Consider the following 18,458-nt stretch of genomic DNA (forward strand, 5'->3'; position numbering starts at 1 on the left):
ACACAGAGGACAGACAAACAAAGTCAACTGCTGTCTCCGTCTCTGAGAGCAGATGGCGCTCCACAGGAAGTGCTGGCTCTTGTGTGAGGGTCATAGTTCACGGTCACTCCTGTCCGTGGAAGTCACGAGAGGAAATCGGAGTTGAGTAGTGGCTACCTGTTCCGCTTCTTCACTGAGTTGGTTTTGATTTTACTTTTCTTTTCCTCATCGTTTAAGGTTGGGGAAAAACTTGTAACTCGTCCTTTATTTCCGTATTGCATTCTCAAGGCCGCTGCAATTTCTCCTCAAGTGTTTTCGCATCATCATGCGTTCATGTTATTTTAGCCTTTCTTCATTTATTCCATCAGAAATTATTTTAATTATTCTTTCTGAGCTTTGTCATTCCTTCATAAATTATTTTGGCAATGGACAGTCGGAAGATTCTTTTTTCTTCGCTCTGTCTGGTGACCGACTTACTGCAATCTTCTATTCTGTAACTTTCTGACTGCTGGAACATTCTCTGTTTACAAATCATGTACCTGATGTTTGTTATTGTTAACATACTTTATTATTAAATAAGTCGCTTAACATTTATCGAGAACAGTCACTTGGTTCCTGATGATGACATTTACTCCTGGTGTAGGAGGAGGATGCTTACCTAGGGAGTAGGACGGCCAGATGGTCCCACAGCTTCACTGTTTTTAGCTTCTTGTCAATCCATCAGCTTTGTTTGCAGTCTTTGGAACACCTCAGCCTTCTGAGTGTGTTTGTACATCAAGTGCTGACAAGCCGCGGTCAACGTTGGGACTTCAGTGTGAATGGAGACAAGATGAGGCACTCGTGCAGACAAGTGTCTAGCTAGTGATGTGAGTGCGTGCTCACGTGCCGAGAATTCAAAAGGCAGAGAGATGGAGACTATATATATATAAAGAGTGAGACAGAGATGGGGGAGGAGGAAGAAGAGTTCACTGGACCGGCTGGGATCAACCTTCCGACTTAAATTTTCCACCATCAACCTTCTGCCATCCTCTCCAAGTCTGGAGAGTTACCAGAGAGTAACTGTGTGGTGGTGGTTTGCTTCACAACATTTCATAAACAGAAATCGCATCATGGAAGCTGTTAGCTTGGACAACTGACAGAGGACAGGGAGGACAGGGAGGACAGGGAGGACAAGATGACAGCTTCACCACGACGCAGTCTTTGACGAACTGCGTAGACACCGGGTGGATGTGAAGGCAGCGATCGCTTGGTGTCGGAAGGTGTGGGTGTCGTTGGTCGCCTGATGTCCGCCACTAGACCCTCTGCCGACAACAAGCGACGATTGAATGACTGCCTCTCTGGGCGAAAATCAGGGTCAAGGACAAGCGTGCAGCACATGACGAGGTCACTTCCGGAGAGACGCACCACCACTTCCGCCTGCCTTTCCGGACACCACCTCGCCTCCGCCTCGCCCGGGACCCACGGATCTGACACACGTGTCACGGGGTCTGCGTGGGGCTGACACGACCATCAGCTGCAGTGGGGCCTGAGGGACGAATACTGAACGTGTTTACAGCTGTCAGTCATGCCGGACACAGCTGGTGGATGTGTAGACTGTCACAACACGTTGTCACACATTAAAGATGGTGGTGTGCAGACTGTGCACAGTTCTGTTGTCCAGCGTGTACTGGGGGGGGGGGGAGAGGGCGTGGACAATGCATGACGGGAAGATGGAGATGACTGAGATAGAGACCGGCACTCAGTACGTTTCTGTCGGCGACAGGGAAACTAAGAGCCATCGGCAGTGAGTGGAGACGAGCAAGAATTCAAGTACTATCTCAGTCAAGTGGCCGGAGTCAAGTGTGCACAAGATGTTTGCAGGATGAGTTGTTTCCGCCCCAGCCTAGTGTTCCGCTCTATCGCTGCAGGCGTGACCGAGGGGGGGGATGTTTGGGGGACAGGGGGGGGGTATTAACTGCGAGGGTGTGAAAGGGCGGCAACGGAACACTCTTGAGTGTTTTACTGGGCATCATGGGATAGAAACAACACAGACAGCACACAACATTGTGATGACAACTCCTATTACAATATGGTCATACAATATACTGAGCCACACACAGCTGACAGCACTCTAACCATAGACTATGACATGACTGTGATCACAGACAGGTGACATCACTGCTGTGAACAGATCCAGGTGTTAATAAAGCTTGTATTACGGTTATTAACGGTGCTGCATATTAATTAGGCTGCTATAATTATTGTTACTGTTGTTAATCAGTCCCACATTAAAAGAAAACTACTGTTACTGTTATGTTAATGAGGTTTTTATTACAGTCATTACTGTTTTTAAACAGTTGTCAGGTTTTATTCAAATAGTCTACCATACCTATCCTTCTCAGCTTAGAAAACACCAAATCTTTCTTTATACTGATATAGTCCTCGTTATTAAATCTTACTAATGTCTTCCGTAAACAATACTCCCAACACCCTTTCCCACCATGCTCGTCCTTTGTCACACTCTTCCCTGCTCGTCTTCCTTTCGCACTATCACGATACTCTCAGTTTTTTGTTACTTCGTTCCTCTTTGCTTTCCTCAGCAGGACACGGATGGTGTAATCTGAGGTACATGTCCTTACAACAGCAAAGGGTAATTATCGTCAAGGTCTAATTATTTCAACAATCAGAAATGCTCATCACAGTTTGATGGAGTATCGGTTGCAAACATAGTCACTTTGTTTTTCTGTTCTTGATAAACAAGTAATATTTAGAATCAACATTTTATTACAAGTATTTTTAGTAAGCAGTAATATTAGTACAGACCATCTGACAATCAACCATTCCTTCGACTTCTGATCATAATCAGTTTTTTATTGGAACAACATTGCATTTATATGTGTCAAGATTTGCATTAAAGGTCAAAGGTTATTCACATCTGCCTCGGCTTCTAATCCACGAGCTTAATCTGCGCTAAGTGTTCAGCAAACCTCGCGCTTGTCTGCTCTTGAGTTAGTCCAGTTCCTCCCTCCCACCCCCGCCTCCCCGTGGTTAGTGTCCTTGCTTGTCACACGTAGGTTTGGGTGTGGTCCTGGCCGCCTCCCATCCCCCTAGCACCCTCTCTCCCCCTCCACCTTCTCTCGTGTTTCCTGCAGGTTGCACGAGCTTTGATCGCGCGCATGGCGGCTGCTGCTTGGGGCCCCGGGCACCAGAACTGTGGGTCGGGTTTCATCGCGTGAGGACGGGGGCGACGAGAGGGGGGCCGGTGTAGTGGCTGGTGTGTGTTTGGCATTTCAGCCTCCGCTAACCTTCCCGCTCTCCTTTCCTCCGCCGCCGGAGGCTCACAACGAGCGGCCCACATGCCGGACCCGGGTCACACTGGTGTCCATCAGCTGCTGCACCTCCAGGGCAAAGCGGGTGTTGTGCGGGTATGTGCGGGTATGTGCGAGCTGTGGACGGTGTTTTAATACAAACTTTCGCCATTTGCAAATATTTTTGCACCATTTTTTTTTTAAGTCTAAAAATTTTTTTTCACGCACAGACTCATCAACATGTATACATCCTCACACGCTTCCACACAAGCAGTTGTGCACACTGCATATACACACAAATATTGATTATTTCATTACATATACACACAAATATTGATTATTTCATTACATATACACACAAATATTGATTATTTCATGACACATACACAAATATTGATTATTTCATGACACATACACAAATATTGACTATTTCATGACACATACATAGATGTTATTTCCATATCCGCCACCTCCCCACTACTGAATCCCTTTAAACATGAGCTGTAAACACACGTCTTCCGTAAACATGACTCCTGACACCAGTGCACACAATGCCACCACCACCACCAACAACAACCACACAATGCCAGTCCTTTGTCACACCCTTCCCTCCTTCCTGCTGACTGCTACTTCCCTGCTCGTCTTCCTGTGCACACTGATGATACTCCCTGTCCTTGTTACTTGCTTCCTCTTTATGTTTTTATATTTGTCTTTTATTCGTCATCAGTACTGTTGTTTATTCTTCCTTCATGTGTTGGTTGCTTGTCCTTGTGTCTCATGTTGCCCATGTCGTGTTCTTGTTCTTAGGTTGTAAGTGTGTGCTCCTCACCAGTGTGAGTCGTCGTTGTACAAATCTTCCATTCCATTATTTCTTTACAATGTTAACATTTTCTCGGTGTATGTTGATCCTGTGCCTGGATTTCCTGATCAGTAAAGTCTGCGATCGCAATCCACACATCCACTTTAGTCTGTTAATCTCTATAACCCTCATCACGCAGTACTCTATCTCGATATAATAATATAATAATAATAATAATAATAATAATAATAATAATAATAATAATAATAATAATAATAATAATAATAATAATAATAATAAAAATAAAACGTCTCTCAAACCACAGATATATTATATTAATAACAAACACTGATCTCAAACACAAGAAGATTATTGCGTGTCCATGTAAATATTGCCATCAGTACATACGTGGTCTGTATCCTTGCCATTACATAAAATCTTCGGTAAATTAATAAAGTTCTGGTTTTAAAACACAAGTTGATAGAACGATGTTACTGTTAATCTCTGGCGGAGTGGCTTAACTTTTGTAGACAGAAATAAGATTGCATAATCACAAGTCTTGTTACAGGATCACACTAACAGTCACAAACCAGTTTCAGAGAGAGATGCACAATGTTTACTGCGTTTACTTTGTTTACTGTCCTTTGTTGTCCTCATCAGTACGACTGTACACTCCTACCTGTCTCCTGGTCCTCTGTGTCTGGATACTGGTAGTAGCGGGTGGTTCGGTGCTGTAGGTACCTGTCGTACTCCCCACATTCCCCTATAGGGCTGTAGGTACCTGTAGTATTCCCCACATTATTGCTGTGCTGTAGGTACCTGTAGTACCCTGTAGGTAGTATGTCTTTTCAGGATATTAGCCTGCGGCAGGTCCCTCCTCCGCCATCTCGCCACAAATGTCAGCCACAAGTGTTCGCCGCGAACTGAAAACAGCTGACAGGCTGGAACAGGACAAAGACACGGAGAGTTGGGAGTGAAAATAAAAAGAAATTGTTTATTTATTTACATGATTGCTCATGGGCCCGGCTACGCGACTCACGGGCGTTAAGTTTATGAGCAAAGGACGACCTGCTCACAGTGATGGTCCTCGTGAGTGTGAGGAAGTCATCGCCGATGGTGTCTCAATCCCGATTAACAAAACTGTTTTTGCCATCAGACAAGGCACCGCACGCGAAGCTGGCCCGATGGCTGGCCCAATGGCTGGCCGGCCCCACGACAGCAGACGTCAGGTGCGACTTGACGAGGAAACCTGGCGAGGGGCGAAGGAGAAAAGCAGAGAGCATGCCGCGCCGTGACGCTCACACGCCGGCAAACTGCTGCACGGCAGGGCGGGTAGCGATGTCGGGTGTGCGCACGTGCTGGGCCAGGTGTGACGGCGGCAGGTCGGCTGAGATCACCTGCCGGGCCGATAGTCCTTCCACCAGACGAAATGCGTTTTTGAATCAAACAACATTAATTAGCCCCAGTTCCGTGGGTGGCCTTTTCTCTGCCTCCCGCCCCTTCTTTCCCTCCAAGTGGTTCACGGGTCTGGGTCATGATCCCCTTCTTCTTGATGATACGTCACCAAAGTCTCCTGATAACACGTCACTATGCCACAAAGTCTCGTGCTGATACGTCACCAAACCCAACGTCATTTTCAGGAAACGGGTTTCAAAGATTAGCGTCAAGATGGCCGACCGGGTTTGTTTACTCCTAAACTTTTGCAGAGAAATCTTTTGATCGGTCAATATTTGAATCGTTCTTTGAAGAAGTTGAACATGCTGACTCCGCGCTTCCTGTCAAGGTATAACACCATGGGGTTATGACAGGGAAACTATCGACACAGAGTTTGAATTTCGTCTGAAAGCAGTACGGACCGCAGTAGGGTACCTCGATTAAAACGAATTTTAAGTCAATTTCTAAATTTTATTGTAACATAGAAGTGTATTTTCCTGATAGGTTAATAACCAAGGAATCCACTGTTAAAGAAAAGTCAAACTGCACAAAATTGACCCTATCACCTTTACCTGTAATTTACGAGTGTGACAGGGAGAACCGTTAGCCTGCACTGTTCTCACTTTTTTAAAAATGACTTAAAAAAATTTTTCTCAGTCTGTTAATAGATTGGTACGAATTAAAACCCTGGCAAGGGAACATAATTTTTGTCGAGTTGGTCAGTTAGTGTATTTATTTCTTCTTTTGTATACTGATGATAAGCACTAGATGCTTTGATGTCTATTGCAAAAAATATGGTCTTCAAATAAATACTGAAAAAATTGGAACTATGATATTTTCGGGTGGAAATGTTAGAAAAGTTCCACATCTTTCTTTCAATAAAAAAACAGTCAAGATTATAAGTATCTATGAACAGATTAAATTATAATAATAAATTTAATAAAGCTGTAAAATTTAAATGTGTACTGGCACACAAAGCTATGTTTTCACTTATAACAAATGCAGAAAACTTGACTTGCCCCTACACACCCAAATTAATCTCTTTGATAATTGTATAAAACTTATTTTGTTATATGGAAGTGAAATCTGACTTTTGAAGCTCTTGATATTTGTGACAGGATACAACTGAGATTTCTGAAAATGATGCTAACTGTAACAACTGTCACATCAGTATGGATGGTGTTGGGTGAACTGGGCATTTTCTCTGTCAAGTTTTGCAAAATGTAGCTTATCTGTTCTCCTGTTCCACTTGTGCAACTTTCTGTTTGCTAGCCTGGTATGTAACTATCCTGGTGTAGCTATGTACACTCATTGTCACATGGCTCAGGTCTTTCCTTCATCTGGAATGTTGGTTGTAGTTTATTTTCCCGTCATTTAAAAAGTATTGTAATGCTACAATTAAAAGATTTATTTATTTTTAAAATTGAAACAAGACACATACAAATTAAATCTGCATCACTTACAGTATGTTTAAAGAATATTTGGGTTGAGAGAACTACTTAGTAAATATGTCCCCAGCTCTTAGATCAAATGTAATTAATTTTAGGTGAATGTGTCATAAATTCACTATTCAATGAATAAGATGTAGTGATGTACCTAGGTATTTAAAACCATGTCTGTTGTATAATGTAGATGTGGTAGAGGATGAATTTCATTGTATGTTTCTGTGTACTCGCACATTGTTAACTATTTCATTCAAAGCGCTGCTTCTTGTATATTTTGAATGAATTTAAATTTCAGCAGCTGATGAATATTAAATCCAAAAGTATACTAATTAATTTAAGGAAATTTATTCAAATTGCATTATCATTGTCGAAGTAATTTCTCTCTATATAAATATCTTTAGTTACATATGTATTCATCTACATCTTTTGCCATATTGTCATTAATTGTTGTGCACATGCGATTGTTAATGTGTGATTTATGTCTTATGTCTTATAAATCAGTAAAACAGTGTATAGATATTAAGAAGAGTCTTGTAATTTGTTGTAATGTTTTCAGTACGTTCTACGTTCACATTCTTCTGTCTGATGTTTGCAGCAAAAGAAAAAAACAAAACAAAAACAAAAAGAAAAGCAATCAGTAATCGTTGTTTGGGCTACACACACAAACGGGAAGACCATGAACAGATGTTTTACTTTTTGTTGAACGGAATAATACGTGCGGATGACGTAGTGTATGCCTGAGTGCTGTACGTGTCCCTGACGTATTATCGTATTAAGTATTAGCAAGTATTACTAAGTCTCAAACATCAGGTATTTTCGTCAACTATTGGGCAAAAGAGGCTAAAAATAATCCAGAATGACTCTTTAAAGATGACTAAAAGTTTTTTGCTAATGACATTTCGAGGTTTTGACAATGAGCTATTTATAGATTTTAATAGTACGTATAGTTGATTTGAACTTTAATAAACAATAAACCTACTTCAGGTTTTGAGAATTGTTTTAATATTTCAATAGTTATTTTGAGCATTTCTTAATAACCGCTTTCTTTGATTTTGTATATGTCCAAAAGAATTCCAAACTGTTTTCAAATCAATTGTCAGAAGTAAGTATATCATTTACCCAAAATCTCGAGATACAAACTTGCACGCGAGGTAAAAGGGTAAACATGTGACGTCACTAACGCCCAATAAACACTTGGCTCCATCAGTAACCATAGCATCCTCAGGGTATCCACGTCCTTTCCTTTTGTGACCCCTTTTGACCTCGAGCTGCTGACCCACGTGATGTTGGTGGAGCGAATCCCATCCAGCGAGGTGTCCGTTATGTTGATACAAACAAACATTTTGAAACTTGCCATCGTCAACATTGTCATCTCTCATCGACACAATGCTTCACGCTTCACAGCCCTTGGTCGTCAGGGACAACGGTCACGTGATTTAGAGTATAATCTTCAGAAAACAGGGAGAAACAGTGAGTGTCAGTGAGTGTGTGTTGGTGTGTCAGTGTGTGTGTGTCTCAGTGTGTGTGTCAGTGTGTGTGTGTGTGTCAGGAATTGTATTCAGATTATCGGAGTGCCGAGCACTGAGCGGAAGCAGCAGTAACAGTTGTATTCACTCCCCATGACGAGGACTGCCCTCCATGTTGCGGTCTGCTACAAGCAAAGTTGCGACTGAACGTTTTGCTGTCGCCAGCTGATAAACATTCACACCGCTTACAACCACTTGAAACTGAGTCACCAGGTGATGAGGATTGCAACCATTTAGACCATTTCAGACTGTTTCACCAGGGGATGAAGATTGCCTTGTCTGATGACACGACTTCACTGACGGCGAAACCAAAATGTTCGCCGGAAATTCCAGTTTGAAGGCGAAGAAGGTGGTCGTGGTCAGTAAAGAATGGCGCTGAGGACATTCTTGGAAATTTGCATTTTCAGGATGATGATTTTTCATCTAACTCTGTGATTAGTTACCGGGTAACAGTATCACAGGATTGTTCACCTGCACGTGAAACATCTGAGTCTGTTCTCGGGACTACTTTTCGCCTCACCATGCTCTCACCGTCTCACGCGCACCAAACAAAAGCCTAAGCTACGTGGATGAAGGGTGTTGGTGGGGTGGGGAAGAGGTTGCAGAGACTGGAGGGAGAGGGAGGTGGCCAGGCTATTGGCAACAATCTGCCTTTGTGATTGCATTCGTTTAGCTTCGTGTTAACACAATCACTCGCGCAAGATTTAATTTTAAGTGACGCGTAACTCAATCCAGATACGACAACAGTGGAAAGACGAACATTTGATTATTTAAAGTAGATTTACCAGAGTGGCAGAGGGCGTCGTATTATCTCCCCTGAAATTTCTCTCCCCTAAATACGGCGGCTTGATTTGTCGCCATGCCGCCTGCACCTCCACAACGACAAAACACTCACAGCCGGCGTCTAGCCCCCCGGCCTGCCCGTCCTGTGGACACTCTCCAACCTCAAGCGGGAGGAGAACGCCAAGGGGGTGGTGCAGGGTTTGGGGTGGTGTGCAGGAACTCGCCCCACATGGAGGGTCCGACTTGGCCCCTCCCGTCAGGACTAAACCTCTCGTAAAGATACACGTGCATGAGACTGAATACATTGTCTTGAAGCAGTCGTGTGGACAGATGTACGTCATTCAAGTTTCTAACCGTGATTTCTGCACCCGGCCGTTGCTGTGGCTTTGGCAAGGGAGGGTGTCCACAGGACCGCTGGCTTGCGCTGGAGGTCTACAAGCCGCGCGCTGTGATGTAAACCAGGGCCGTGGCGAGACCTAAGACTGATAGCTTCTGCTTCGTCGGCGAGACCAAATCCAAACTGGCACCCCCGCCATCGCCTGCTCGTCTGCCGCGGGAGAAAATTATTTACCTTACCGATGACCCCGTACCCCCCGCGAAGGCGTCCTCCTCGCCAATGAGTCGGCTGGCAGCGCTCTCGGCGGCTTCCGGGCGGCGACTACAACTTGTCCACCCGACATGAACGCACGCACAAACACACATACACGAGCTTGCAAGTCGCTTGTCCACGTGACTGTTTTGTAAATGTAGTTAGTGGTCGCTGATGACGTGTGCATGAACTCACATGTGTAAACTTAACATCACGTGATCGTGTGTGTGAGAACTTTTGTGGTGTAGGTCTATAAACGAGTGAGTGTGTGAGTAAATGAGACTGTGCGTGCGTGTTTGAGTGTGTAAGCCAGACTGTATATGTGAGTGTGTGTGCATGAGTGAGTGTGCGAGCATGTATGTGTGTGTGAGCGCGCGTCTGTGTGTTTAGGCGCCTGGACAACAAGAATAGGAGGTTCCTTCTTTTTTCTTGTGACTCTCTCTTCTTGTCTGTCTGCCTTCTTTGTTTATATATATATGTGTGTGTTGCTTGCCTGCACATCTGTCGTCATTCTCTATCTCCTTGTGCACACATTTAAACCACACACACGGATAAACTTTGTGATGCACAAAGCCAGGTTCACACCCGCACACACACACACCAAAGTCCACACACACCTGGTGACGTAGTTGTAGTTGTGTATTATTATGAAAATCGTTCCAAATGGAAGCCAGGAGTCAAGACAACAAGTGGAGAAGATGTTAGAGACAAAATAAAAAACATGAGGTCGTCGATACACTATATACAGCAGACCGCCACAGTCGGTGACATCATGTGGTTAGTGACGGTGACATCATATGGTTAGTGATAGTCGGTGACATCATGGGGTTAGTGACAGTCGATGACATGCTGACAGTCCTTACACCATAGTCACCAAACTATTGTCTTAGCCTTAAATCACTGACTTTCCCCACGAGTCTGTTTGTCCCTAGTGTGTGAGCGTATAAAGTCGAACCCGCGATTAATCTTTTTTCCCTTTCTTCAGTCCATCCGAGTTACGTGTGTAGCACTTGCTAGCGTGTTTCGGTCTGTGTGCTGGAGATATGTGTACGTGTGTGTATGTGTGTGGGAGGAGAGGGGGGCCAGAAAGGCATTTTGCGGTTACACTTGTGTCACTCGTGGCAGCGACATAGCAATTGTTCTTATACACCTTCCCTGTCACTGCCATCACTCCCAGCCCCCAATAAGCCCCCATCCACAAGACATTTTATACTCCGCTCCGCTCTCTAGGTCAGCATACTGTCACGGTCGACCCTCTAGCTGAATATGTCTCGACCCTCTAGCTCTGCGTGTATCAGCTCTCTACCTGATATTTCCTACTCTTCTCTGAAATCACGTGACACAGAGCCGTAGCAAGCCGTGTCCTCAGGCGCCGACCACTGTGAATGCATGGTAACGTCACACACCACCATGTTGACGTCACCGCCGAGCGTTGGCAGCTATGAAGTCACTCTACTCTGTGGCGGTGACGTCACACAGACACTGCTGACATCTTCACGCACACCAGACTTCTCACGCCCAACCCCCTCTCCTCCTAACCCCACCCCACTCCATTACCGACACCTTCTGTCTAGCAAGGGGGGGGGTGGCGATGGTGGTGGTGTGGGGGGGAGCTTCTGGAGTTGATCGGACTTTAACGGACCGTGTTACGTTTTGCCGTCACGCATGGCTGAAGCCGGAAATCTGCCCCTTGCCGCGTCCCCTTCCCTACGGCGGCCGTTTAGCGTGAAGCGGAGCGTGGCAGCGAGGCGGCGACTCCGTGACCCGCTGTATCTCGGGGGCGGCGCGAGCGGCACGGTTATCGGCGACGTCGTTTATCATCGGCGCGCAGTGACCGATGGGATCGCGCCTTTGCCGTTGTTCTGGTGCAAGTTTCGCTTGAAGCGCAGCGCCCGCCTCACGGCCCTCGCGCCCGCGGGATGGTGGGAACGAGCATGTCTTGCCGCAACATGTATTTAGTTAAATGACGCGACAAATCGCCCCCCTACCCCACCGTGATCTATGGTCTTTTCTTTGCTTGTTTCCCCCCACTGTCCCTCTCTTTTTTTTTTTTTTGCTTGCCACATCCCGCCGTTAATTCCTCCCATCTGATCGCCTGAGCAAGTGGCGGGCCCCTGTCTGCCTGAGTTGTCCGCTCTTGTTCTCCATGCCCGTGTTGTCACTGACGACTGTAGTGGCACGAGCCATAAATCCCCGTTTTTGATAAGGCAGTAATTAGTAGGTGTAGTAAATAGCCGCCCCTGATAGGCCAGGGCCGCGTCACCCAGTTGGGCATCGCGTGCACAGCGCCCTCTGCTCCAACCGAGCTGGTATGGCGACCAGCTGCAATCATAATTGCATAAATGCGGTATGGCTGACTCGTGTGTCTTTGTGTCAGTGGCTGAGACAAAAGACTGTCAGAAAAACAAACAAACAAACCAGTGTCAGTCAAGGCACAGGAGAGTTGTGATGCAGTGTTACACAGCAAAGAGGCAAACTGTTGTCAAGCAAAGTCCTCTGTCGGAGAACAGTTATAAGGCCACGGGTAGACTATGGTAGACAGTACTGGTCGGGTAGAAGGTTCGTTAGTGTAACACTGTAAGCGATCCCTAATCTACTCTTCTCTGTCAGCAGCATTGGACAGGAAAGGGAGAAAAAGGCAACAAAATATTCAGCTTTCATAAAAATAAGGCTAATTAGCATAAGGATTTGAATAATAAGGCTAATTAGCACAAGGCACAAAAAACACATTCAAATAACAGACCTCTGTACAAAAGGCACAAACTGAACATTCAAATAACCGACCTCTGTCGAGATCCATGACAATTTGGCACGTGGGACAGTCATAGTGTCTGTTTTGCACACGGCCCGTGGGCACAGTTTGTGGGGCAGGCATATTTTGCACACGGCCCGTGGGCGCAGTTTGTGGGACAGGCATATTGTCTGTTTTGCACACGGCCCGTGGGCACAGTTTGTGGCGAAAGAAGTTTTCTCGCATGCTACCCTCAGACACACTGGGTGTTTGACGACAATAGCCGGTGTAGCCTTGTTGTCTGTCTTCTCAAAATGTCTCAAAGACAACATTTGAAAATGACCACTTACTCTTTTGTTTGTTTCTTTGTTTGTTTGTTTGTTTGTGTGTGTGAATGAGTGAGTGGACGGGGAATGACTGAGGTTTTTGTATGGTGTCAATCATATTGTGAGCTGCTCGTGGAACGACACTAAAAAGCATGAAAAAGTCCATGTCACCTAGTAACATGAAAACATCTTGTCATAGCCCCCTAGTAACATGAAGGCTACCTGGCATAGCTTCCTAGTAAGGACATAGCATAGCTTTCTGTCCTCCGCAACGTCTTTTTCACCATCGTCTCCGGCAGAATTATGTTGGCTCTCGTGATAAGATTACTCATTACTTCATTACATCATTATTTCATTTTTTTTTTAACTGAAAAAACACACAACGCGTCCTATAAAGTGCGTGTGTCTGAGTACAGTCACTCACACTGTCGCACTCACAGTCACACTGTCACACACTGTCACATACTCACACTCTGCCACGAGTGAGTGTATCTGAGTATAGTTCTCACACACTCTCACACAGTACAGCTCTCACAGTCTCTGCTGCTAGTGCCAGCGTGAGAGGATGTTTCTCTGGTTTTCCCATGACGTCATGCTTGTCCTTCCCGCCATGCCCTGCTGTCTCTATGGCCGTGCCCTGCTGCCCTTACCAGGCCCGGATGCCTTGCGCGTGGAGCTGGGGCTGCACGGAGTAGGAGCCTTGCTGTAGGTGGTTGACCGGCATCTGATGGCCGGTGACTGCCGAGTTGTAGGCTTGAGCCGTGGTGTAGTTGGAGAAGGGGTTGACGTTGAAGGGGGCGGAGGAGTATGGGGAGGGAGGCATGGTTGGCTGAGGCAGGGTCGGCCGTCCTTCACCAGCACGGGTACCGCCACCCGGCGCGGGGGCTGCATGGCCGACAACTCTAAGTTCTTGTCTTGTCGTTGGCGCTTGCACTTGTATCGTCGGTTCTGGAACCAAATCTTGACCTGCGTGGAGGTCAGCTTCAGCATGCTGGCCATCTGCTCGCGCTCCGGCGCCGACAGGTAGCGCTGCTGCTTGAAGCGCCGCTCCAGCTCGTACACCTGAGCCTGCGAGAACAGCACGCGCGGCTTGCGCTTTTGCCGCTGTTTCAGCAACTGGCAGTCGCCGCCGCCTGTAAGCACACAGCACCTCGTCAGCAAACAATGTTCCACTCCACATCACTTGGAGGGGCAATCTTAACCCCTTAATGACAGACTAGCTATGTGTTAATTACATCATAAACTCCTAGCTTTGTGCATATTACATAATGAAGTCATAGCTTCGTGTTAATTACATAATTAAGACCTAGCTGTGGGTATATTATATAATGAAGTCCTAGCTATGAAGAACTATGAAGTTACTAACTATAAAATAAAAGCTCCTAGTGAACTCTATTAACTTTATATTGCAAACAATGTCACTATTGTTAACTGGTGGCTAGCTGTTAGAAGTATAAACACCAGCTCCAGATATCAACCATCCAGTATCACCTCGAGGAATCTTACAGGTTAAGGTCAAGATTAAAGTTAATAATCCCCATGCATTGTGGGAAGCATCCCTTATGGAGGAGGAGTTTTTACGCACAACACGTGAGCTCCAAATGAAATATTGACTACATCAGTAGGAAGTCCAGATGTCTTTACAAGGGAAGTAGTCAACTTGAGCAAAGTGTCAACTACATACAAACTCGAGCAAAGTGTTTTCACACACACACACACACGCACACAGAGTCTGTCTCTGACCTCCGCTGCCCCCCGAAGCCCCTGTGGTGGGGGTGGAGCCATCAGAAGAGCTGCAGGAGGGCGTCTTGCTCTTCTCTCCGACTAAGGTCGTGGGTTCCGTCTTGATGGTTGGTGCACATGGCGTGGTTGTTCTTTGTGTTTGTTGGTGTGCTTGGTGCTGTTGTTGCTGTCCGCACAGCGTCTTGGCACCTGAACACATCGCATCAAACAAACAATCATTGTCAAGATGGCGAAACGTCATTTTGGGGAAACAACCCTCATCCTCTCTTTCCATCCTTCTTCTCTCTTTCTCTCTCTCTCGCTCTCTCAACCTCTGTCCCTTCGGAGGGTGAGTGCTGGTCAGACCCGGAGGTAAGGATGGTGGAGACAATGGCTAGACCACAGTTGTCGCGTCTTGCCGCCCGGTTTCGCTCACAAAGGCCAGCGGGGCGCTAGTGATTGCAAAGGGTGATAAGCGCGCACCGGAAGGAAACTGAGTTACGAGCAGAGGGCCGAGCTTCCGGAACAGGCCACGACAGTGTGGTGACAAGAGGCAGACAACTAGCAGACGACTTCGGGACTGGTAATTAGTTGTCAGACATCTTCTCCGAACAGGACACCATTAGCGCAAGGGCCCTCTTAACCCGCGCAGTCACTGACTCCTGGCCTTTTTCTTCAGGTCTCAAGAAGTCAGTCTTTTCCACAAAACACACACTATACACACATTATTAAAACATCCACACACTTACACTCTGTCACACACACACCATTTCTCTCTCATACATATACAGATACACCACAAACAGGCAGTAAGATGTAAAGAAACAAGCAGAACAGGTTACCAAACAAAAAAAAAAAAAAAAAAAAACCATTAGTGGATTATGAGGTTATGTTGAACACAGATGGGACAAACTAACTGCGAACAATGGTGTCAAGGTGAAAGGTCACGTCCTGCCTGTATGTGCGTGAGGATGGCGAGTGGAAGAGGAAGCTAAAACAGAGCGGAAGGTGCGCCGGCAACGGTCACAGGTTTACAAGCAGGGAGGGGACGGGGTGGGGAAGGGCGAGAGGGCAGGGGGGAAGGGAGGGAGACAGAGAGAGAGGCAGAAGGGTGGACTGTTTATGCCAAGTTATCACTCCAAAGTGCATGCTGGATATTTTCACCTGCACCATTACTGAAGATATGTTTTCTGCAGCTTGTCATTTTTTATTATTTCATTCACTTCTCCAGCCACTTGTAAACAACGACAAACCAGCTAGCGAACACAACGGATTATCATCATCATCATAATCACGCGCGTCACAAAGCAGGTCTACAGGAGAATGATGAAAAGCTGGTCATGGGAGCAAAGGACGATGTTTGTTGCAGACTTTGTGCTGCCTGGTGCCAAGTTCAAGATGAGATTTATGGTTACCACTGGACACCATAAAAAGCAATGATGTCAGCGGACGACGACATTACAAAATGACGTCAGCATTCAGCGGACCGTACCACGTCAAGCCGACAGGGGAAACACGTAATACCACACAACTATACACAGAGGACATGATTACACAAACTTAACACAGAAGACACGTGATCACACACACCTTTACTCACCGGCACGTGATCATTCACCCACTATACACACGCAATCACACGAGCAGCCAAAGCATCATGCTGACAAATGCAGTCTTTCAGACAAACATGTCACCAGACTGATTCCTGGAGACCACTTGGAGCCAAGCAAGACCGCTCATTTTATCCACACCGCCCAGAATCCGAGCAAAAACCATAAATTCACAGGAAATTTTCAAACTCCCTGCCGGATCACAATATTTGAAACAAACATTCACAATAAATTTTCCTATATAAACATATTCACGAACACAGAACCCAGATTCACATCATTTCAGAAAAATTACTTTACAACCACCTTCATCAATGAGGACATCACAGACACACCAGAGCACCCAACCACGACTCGTAACAACACAGCATACACAACATCACACACACACTACTCAACTCTCAGCGAACGCACGAGGACACAAGCAGCACAAGAGAACAGAAAACAATCCACGAGGCTAAAACCGCAACCGACGAGAGAAGCAGAACAACCACAGCCTACATGACTCCTCTAACGACCTGTTTCTTTAGAACTATGTCGGCTGATACATACAGCGTCCACGAACGAAGCAAACACACCACCCACACAAAAATCAACCCATTCAAGAAAACACACAGCCACGAACAGACTGACAAGCATGGCACACACAAACATGACAACACTAATCAAACACCACATACTCTCAACACCACAACTGATCACCACGAACAATCCTCAACATTCACCACCATGCACCAACCGTCAGATGACTTAAAAGATCCAATCGACAATAATCCATACAATCACACCAATTAAACACAACATTCACACACGACATAAGAATCCAGCAAAACACCACCGAAATATATTTCACACACGTTACATCAACACACATCACTTCACAAAGTTAACCTTTACTTCAGTATACTTTCGTACAAAAAAATACACCGTGCCACGGATACATTCAACAAACCCATAACATTACCTACAACACATGCATAAATACACAGTCTTATTCGTATGCAAACGATTTCTTAACAACAAATATAACACCCTTACCGGACACAGAAACAACCAAACAACACACACCAATACCACCAACCCCCACCAAAACCATCAATACAACTCTGAACAAACAACGATACACAACACACCAATACAACACACACGACCTAACAACATGCATATGACATACCTTCTCGACACACACTAAACACATCTTAGACAACACCAAACCACTACTAACAACACTCACAATACACCAACCACACGCACAAACCACACACCACGGAACACCAACATAAACACATAACAACTCAATTCTCCACAAGCAACTACAACACCTAGCTTCAAATCCCTAGTATCACTACACTTTATCCTATCAACACGCGACACAAACTATCCGCTAAAGCCAACGTCCCGCAAACAACACATATAACCTAAATCTTAGAATTTCCATCACAACCAACACCAAACACCCAACACAAACCGACGATCAGGACAAACAACATCCAGCTACAAACCAAGAATCTCCTATCTCAAGACACAACTACATTACACATCACTACCACACACACACAAAGGATCGATCTCTTTAGTCACAAATTTTCAATCACCATCCCCATAGTGTAGTAGAGTTAGCTGCCTAGCTTCCACACTATTTCAACAATCAACACTACCAACCAATGCAAATGTACTTTCCCACACTTTATACACCAGACCCCACGAAGGCATCTATTTCTAATCAAGCATTTTAAAAAATCACATGATACCACAATGTAAATTTCACACAAAAGACTAAAATGTAACAATAAATTCATATAGTTAGAGAACTGACCAAGATAGGTTACTTGCCAAACACAATTCAAGTCAAAAGGCTAAAATGCGACACAATCTTTTCATCTACACGTTTCCAATTAACCAGGAATTTTATTCACAACAGCTACGACTCGTAAATGTTGGCTTTCATACCTAACACCCCACACCACAACGTAAAGCGTAAAATAATTTTCACGACTTTACCCAAGAGTAGAAGTATAAACACCACTCGCCACCTCAGTTTTTCAGATACAGGTAAATGTTTTAAATAGCTCACAGAAGTTTTAGCTTTTCAAAATACACCTGACTGCTTCACATACGTAAAATGTTTGCAAAACGTTTAAGGAGCTAAGCTATGAGTGCTGTGTTGATTGTTCCTGTGCGTGCTATGTGCGTTCGTCTGTCTGTGTGTGTTTTGCTATCTCTCTCT

The 18,458-nt window shown here is 45.3% G+C and overlaps 1 protein-coding gene across 1 annotated transcript; it reads right to left on the reverse strand.

The window, feature by feature from the left end:
- Positions 1 to 10,463: 10,463 nt before the first annotated feature.
- On the reverse strand, positions 10,464 to 14,831 carry LOC112563816 (homeobox protein Nkx-2.6-like; the record flags this gene model as incomplete). The annotated part of the gene is given in 2 exon segments (XM_025238175.1): positions 10,464 to 14,032; positions 14,643 to 14,831. Coding segments are annotated over 2 exon segments (698 nt in total), but the record flags the coding sequence as incomplete, so codon positions are not given.
- Positions 14,832 to 18,458: the final 3,627 nt, after the last annotated feature.

Source organism: Pomacea canaliculata, linkage group LG5 (genome assembly GCF_003073045.1).
Source record: "Pomacea canaliculata isolate SZHN2017 linkage group LG5, ASM307304v1, whole genome shotgun sequence".
In the NCBI taxonomy this organism is placed as follows: Eukaryota; Metazoa; Mollusca; class Gastropoda; order Architaenioglossa; family Ampullariidae; genus Pomacea; species Pomacea canaliculata.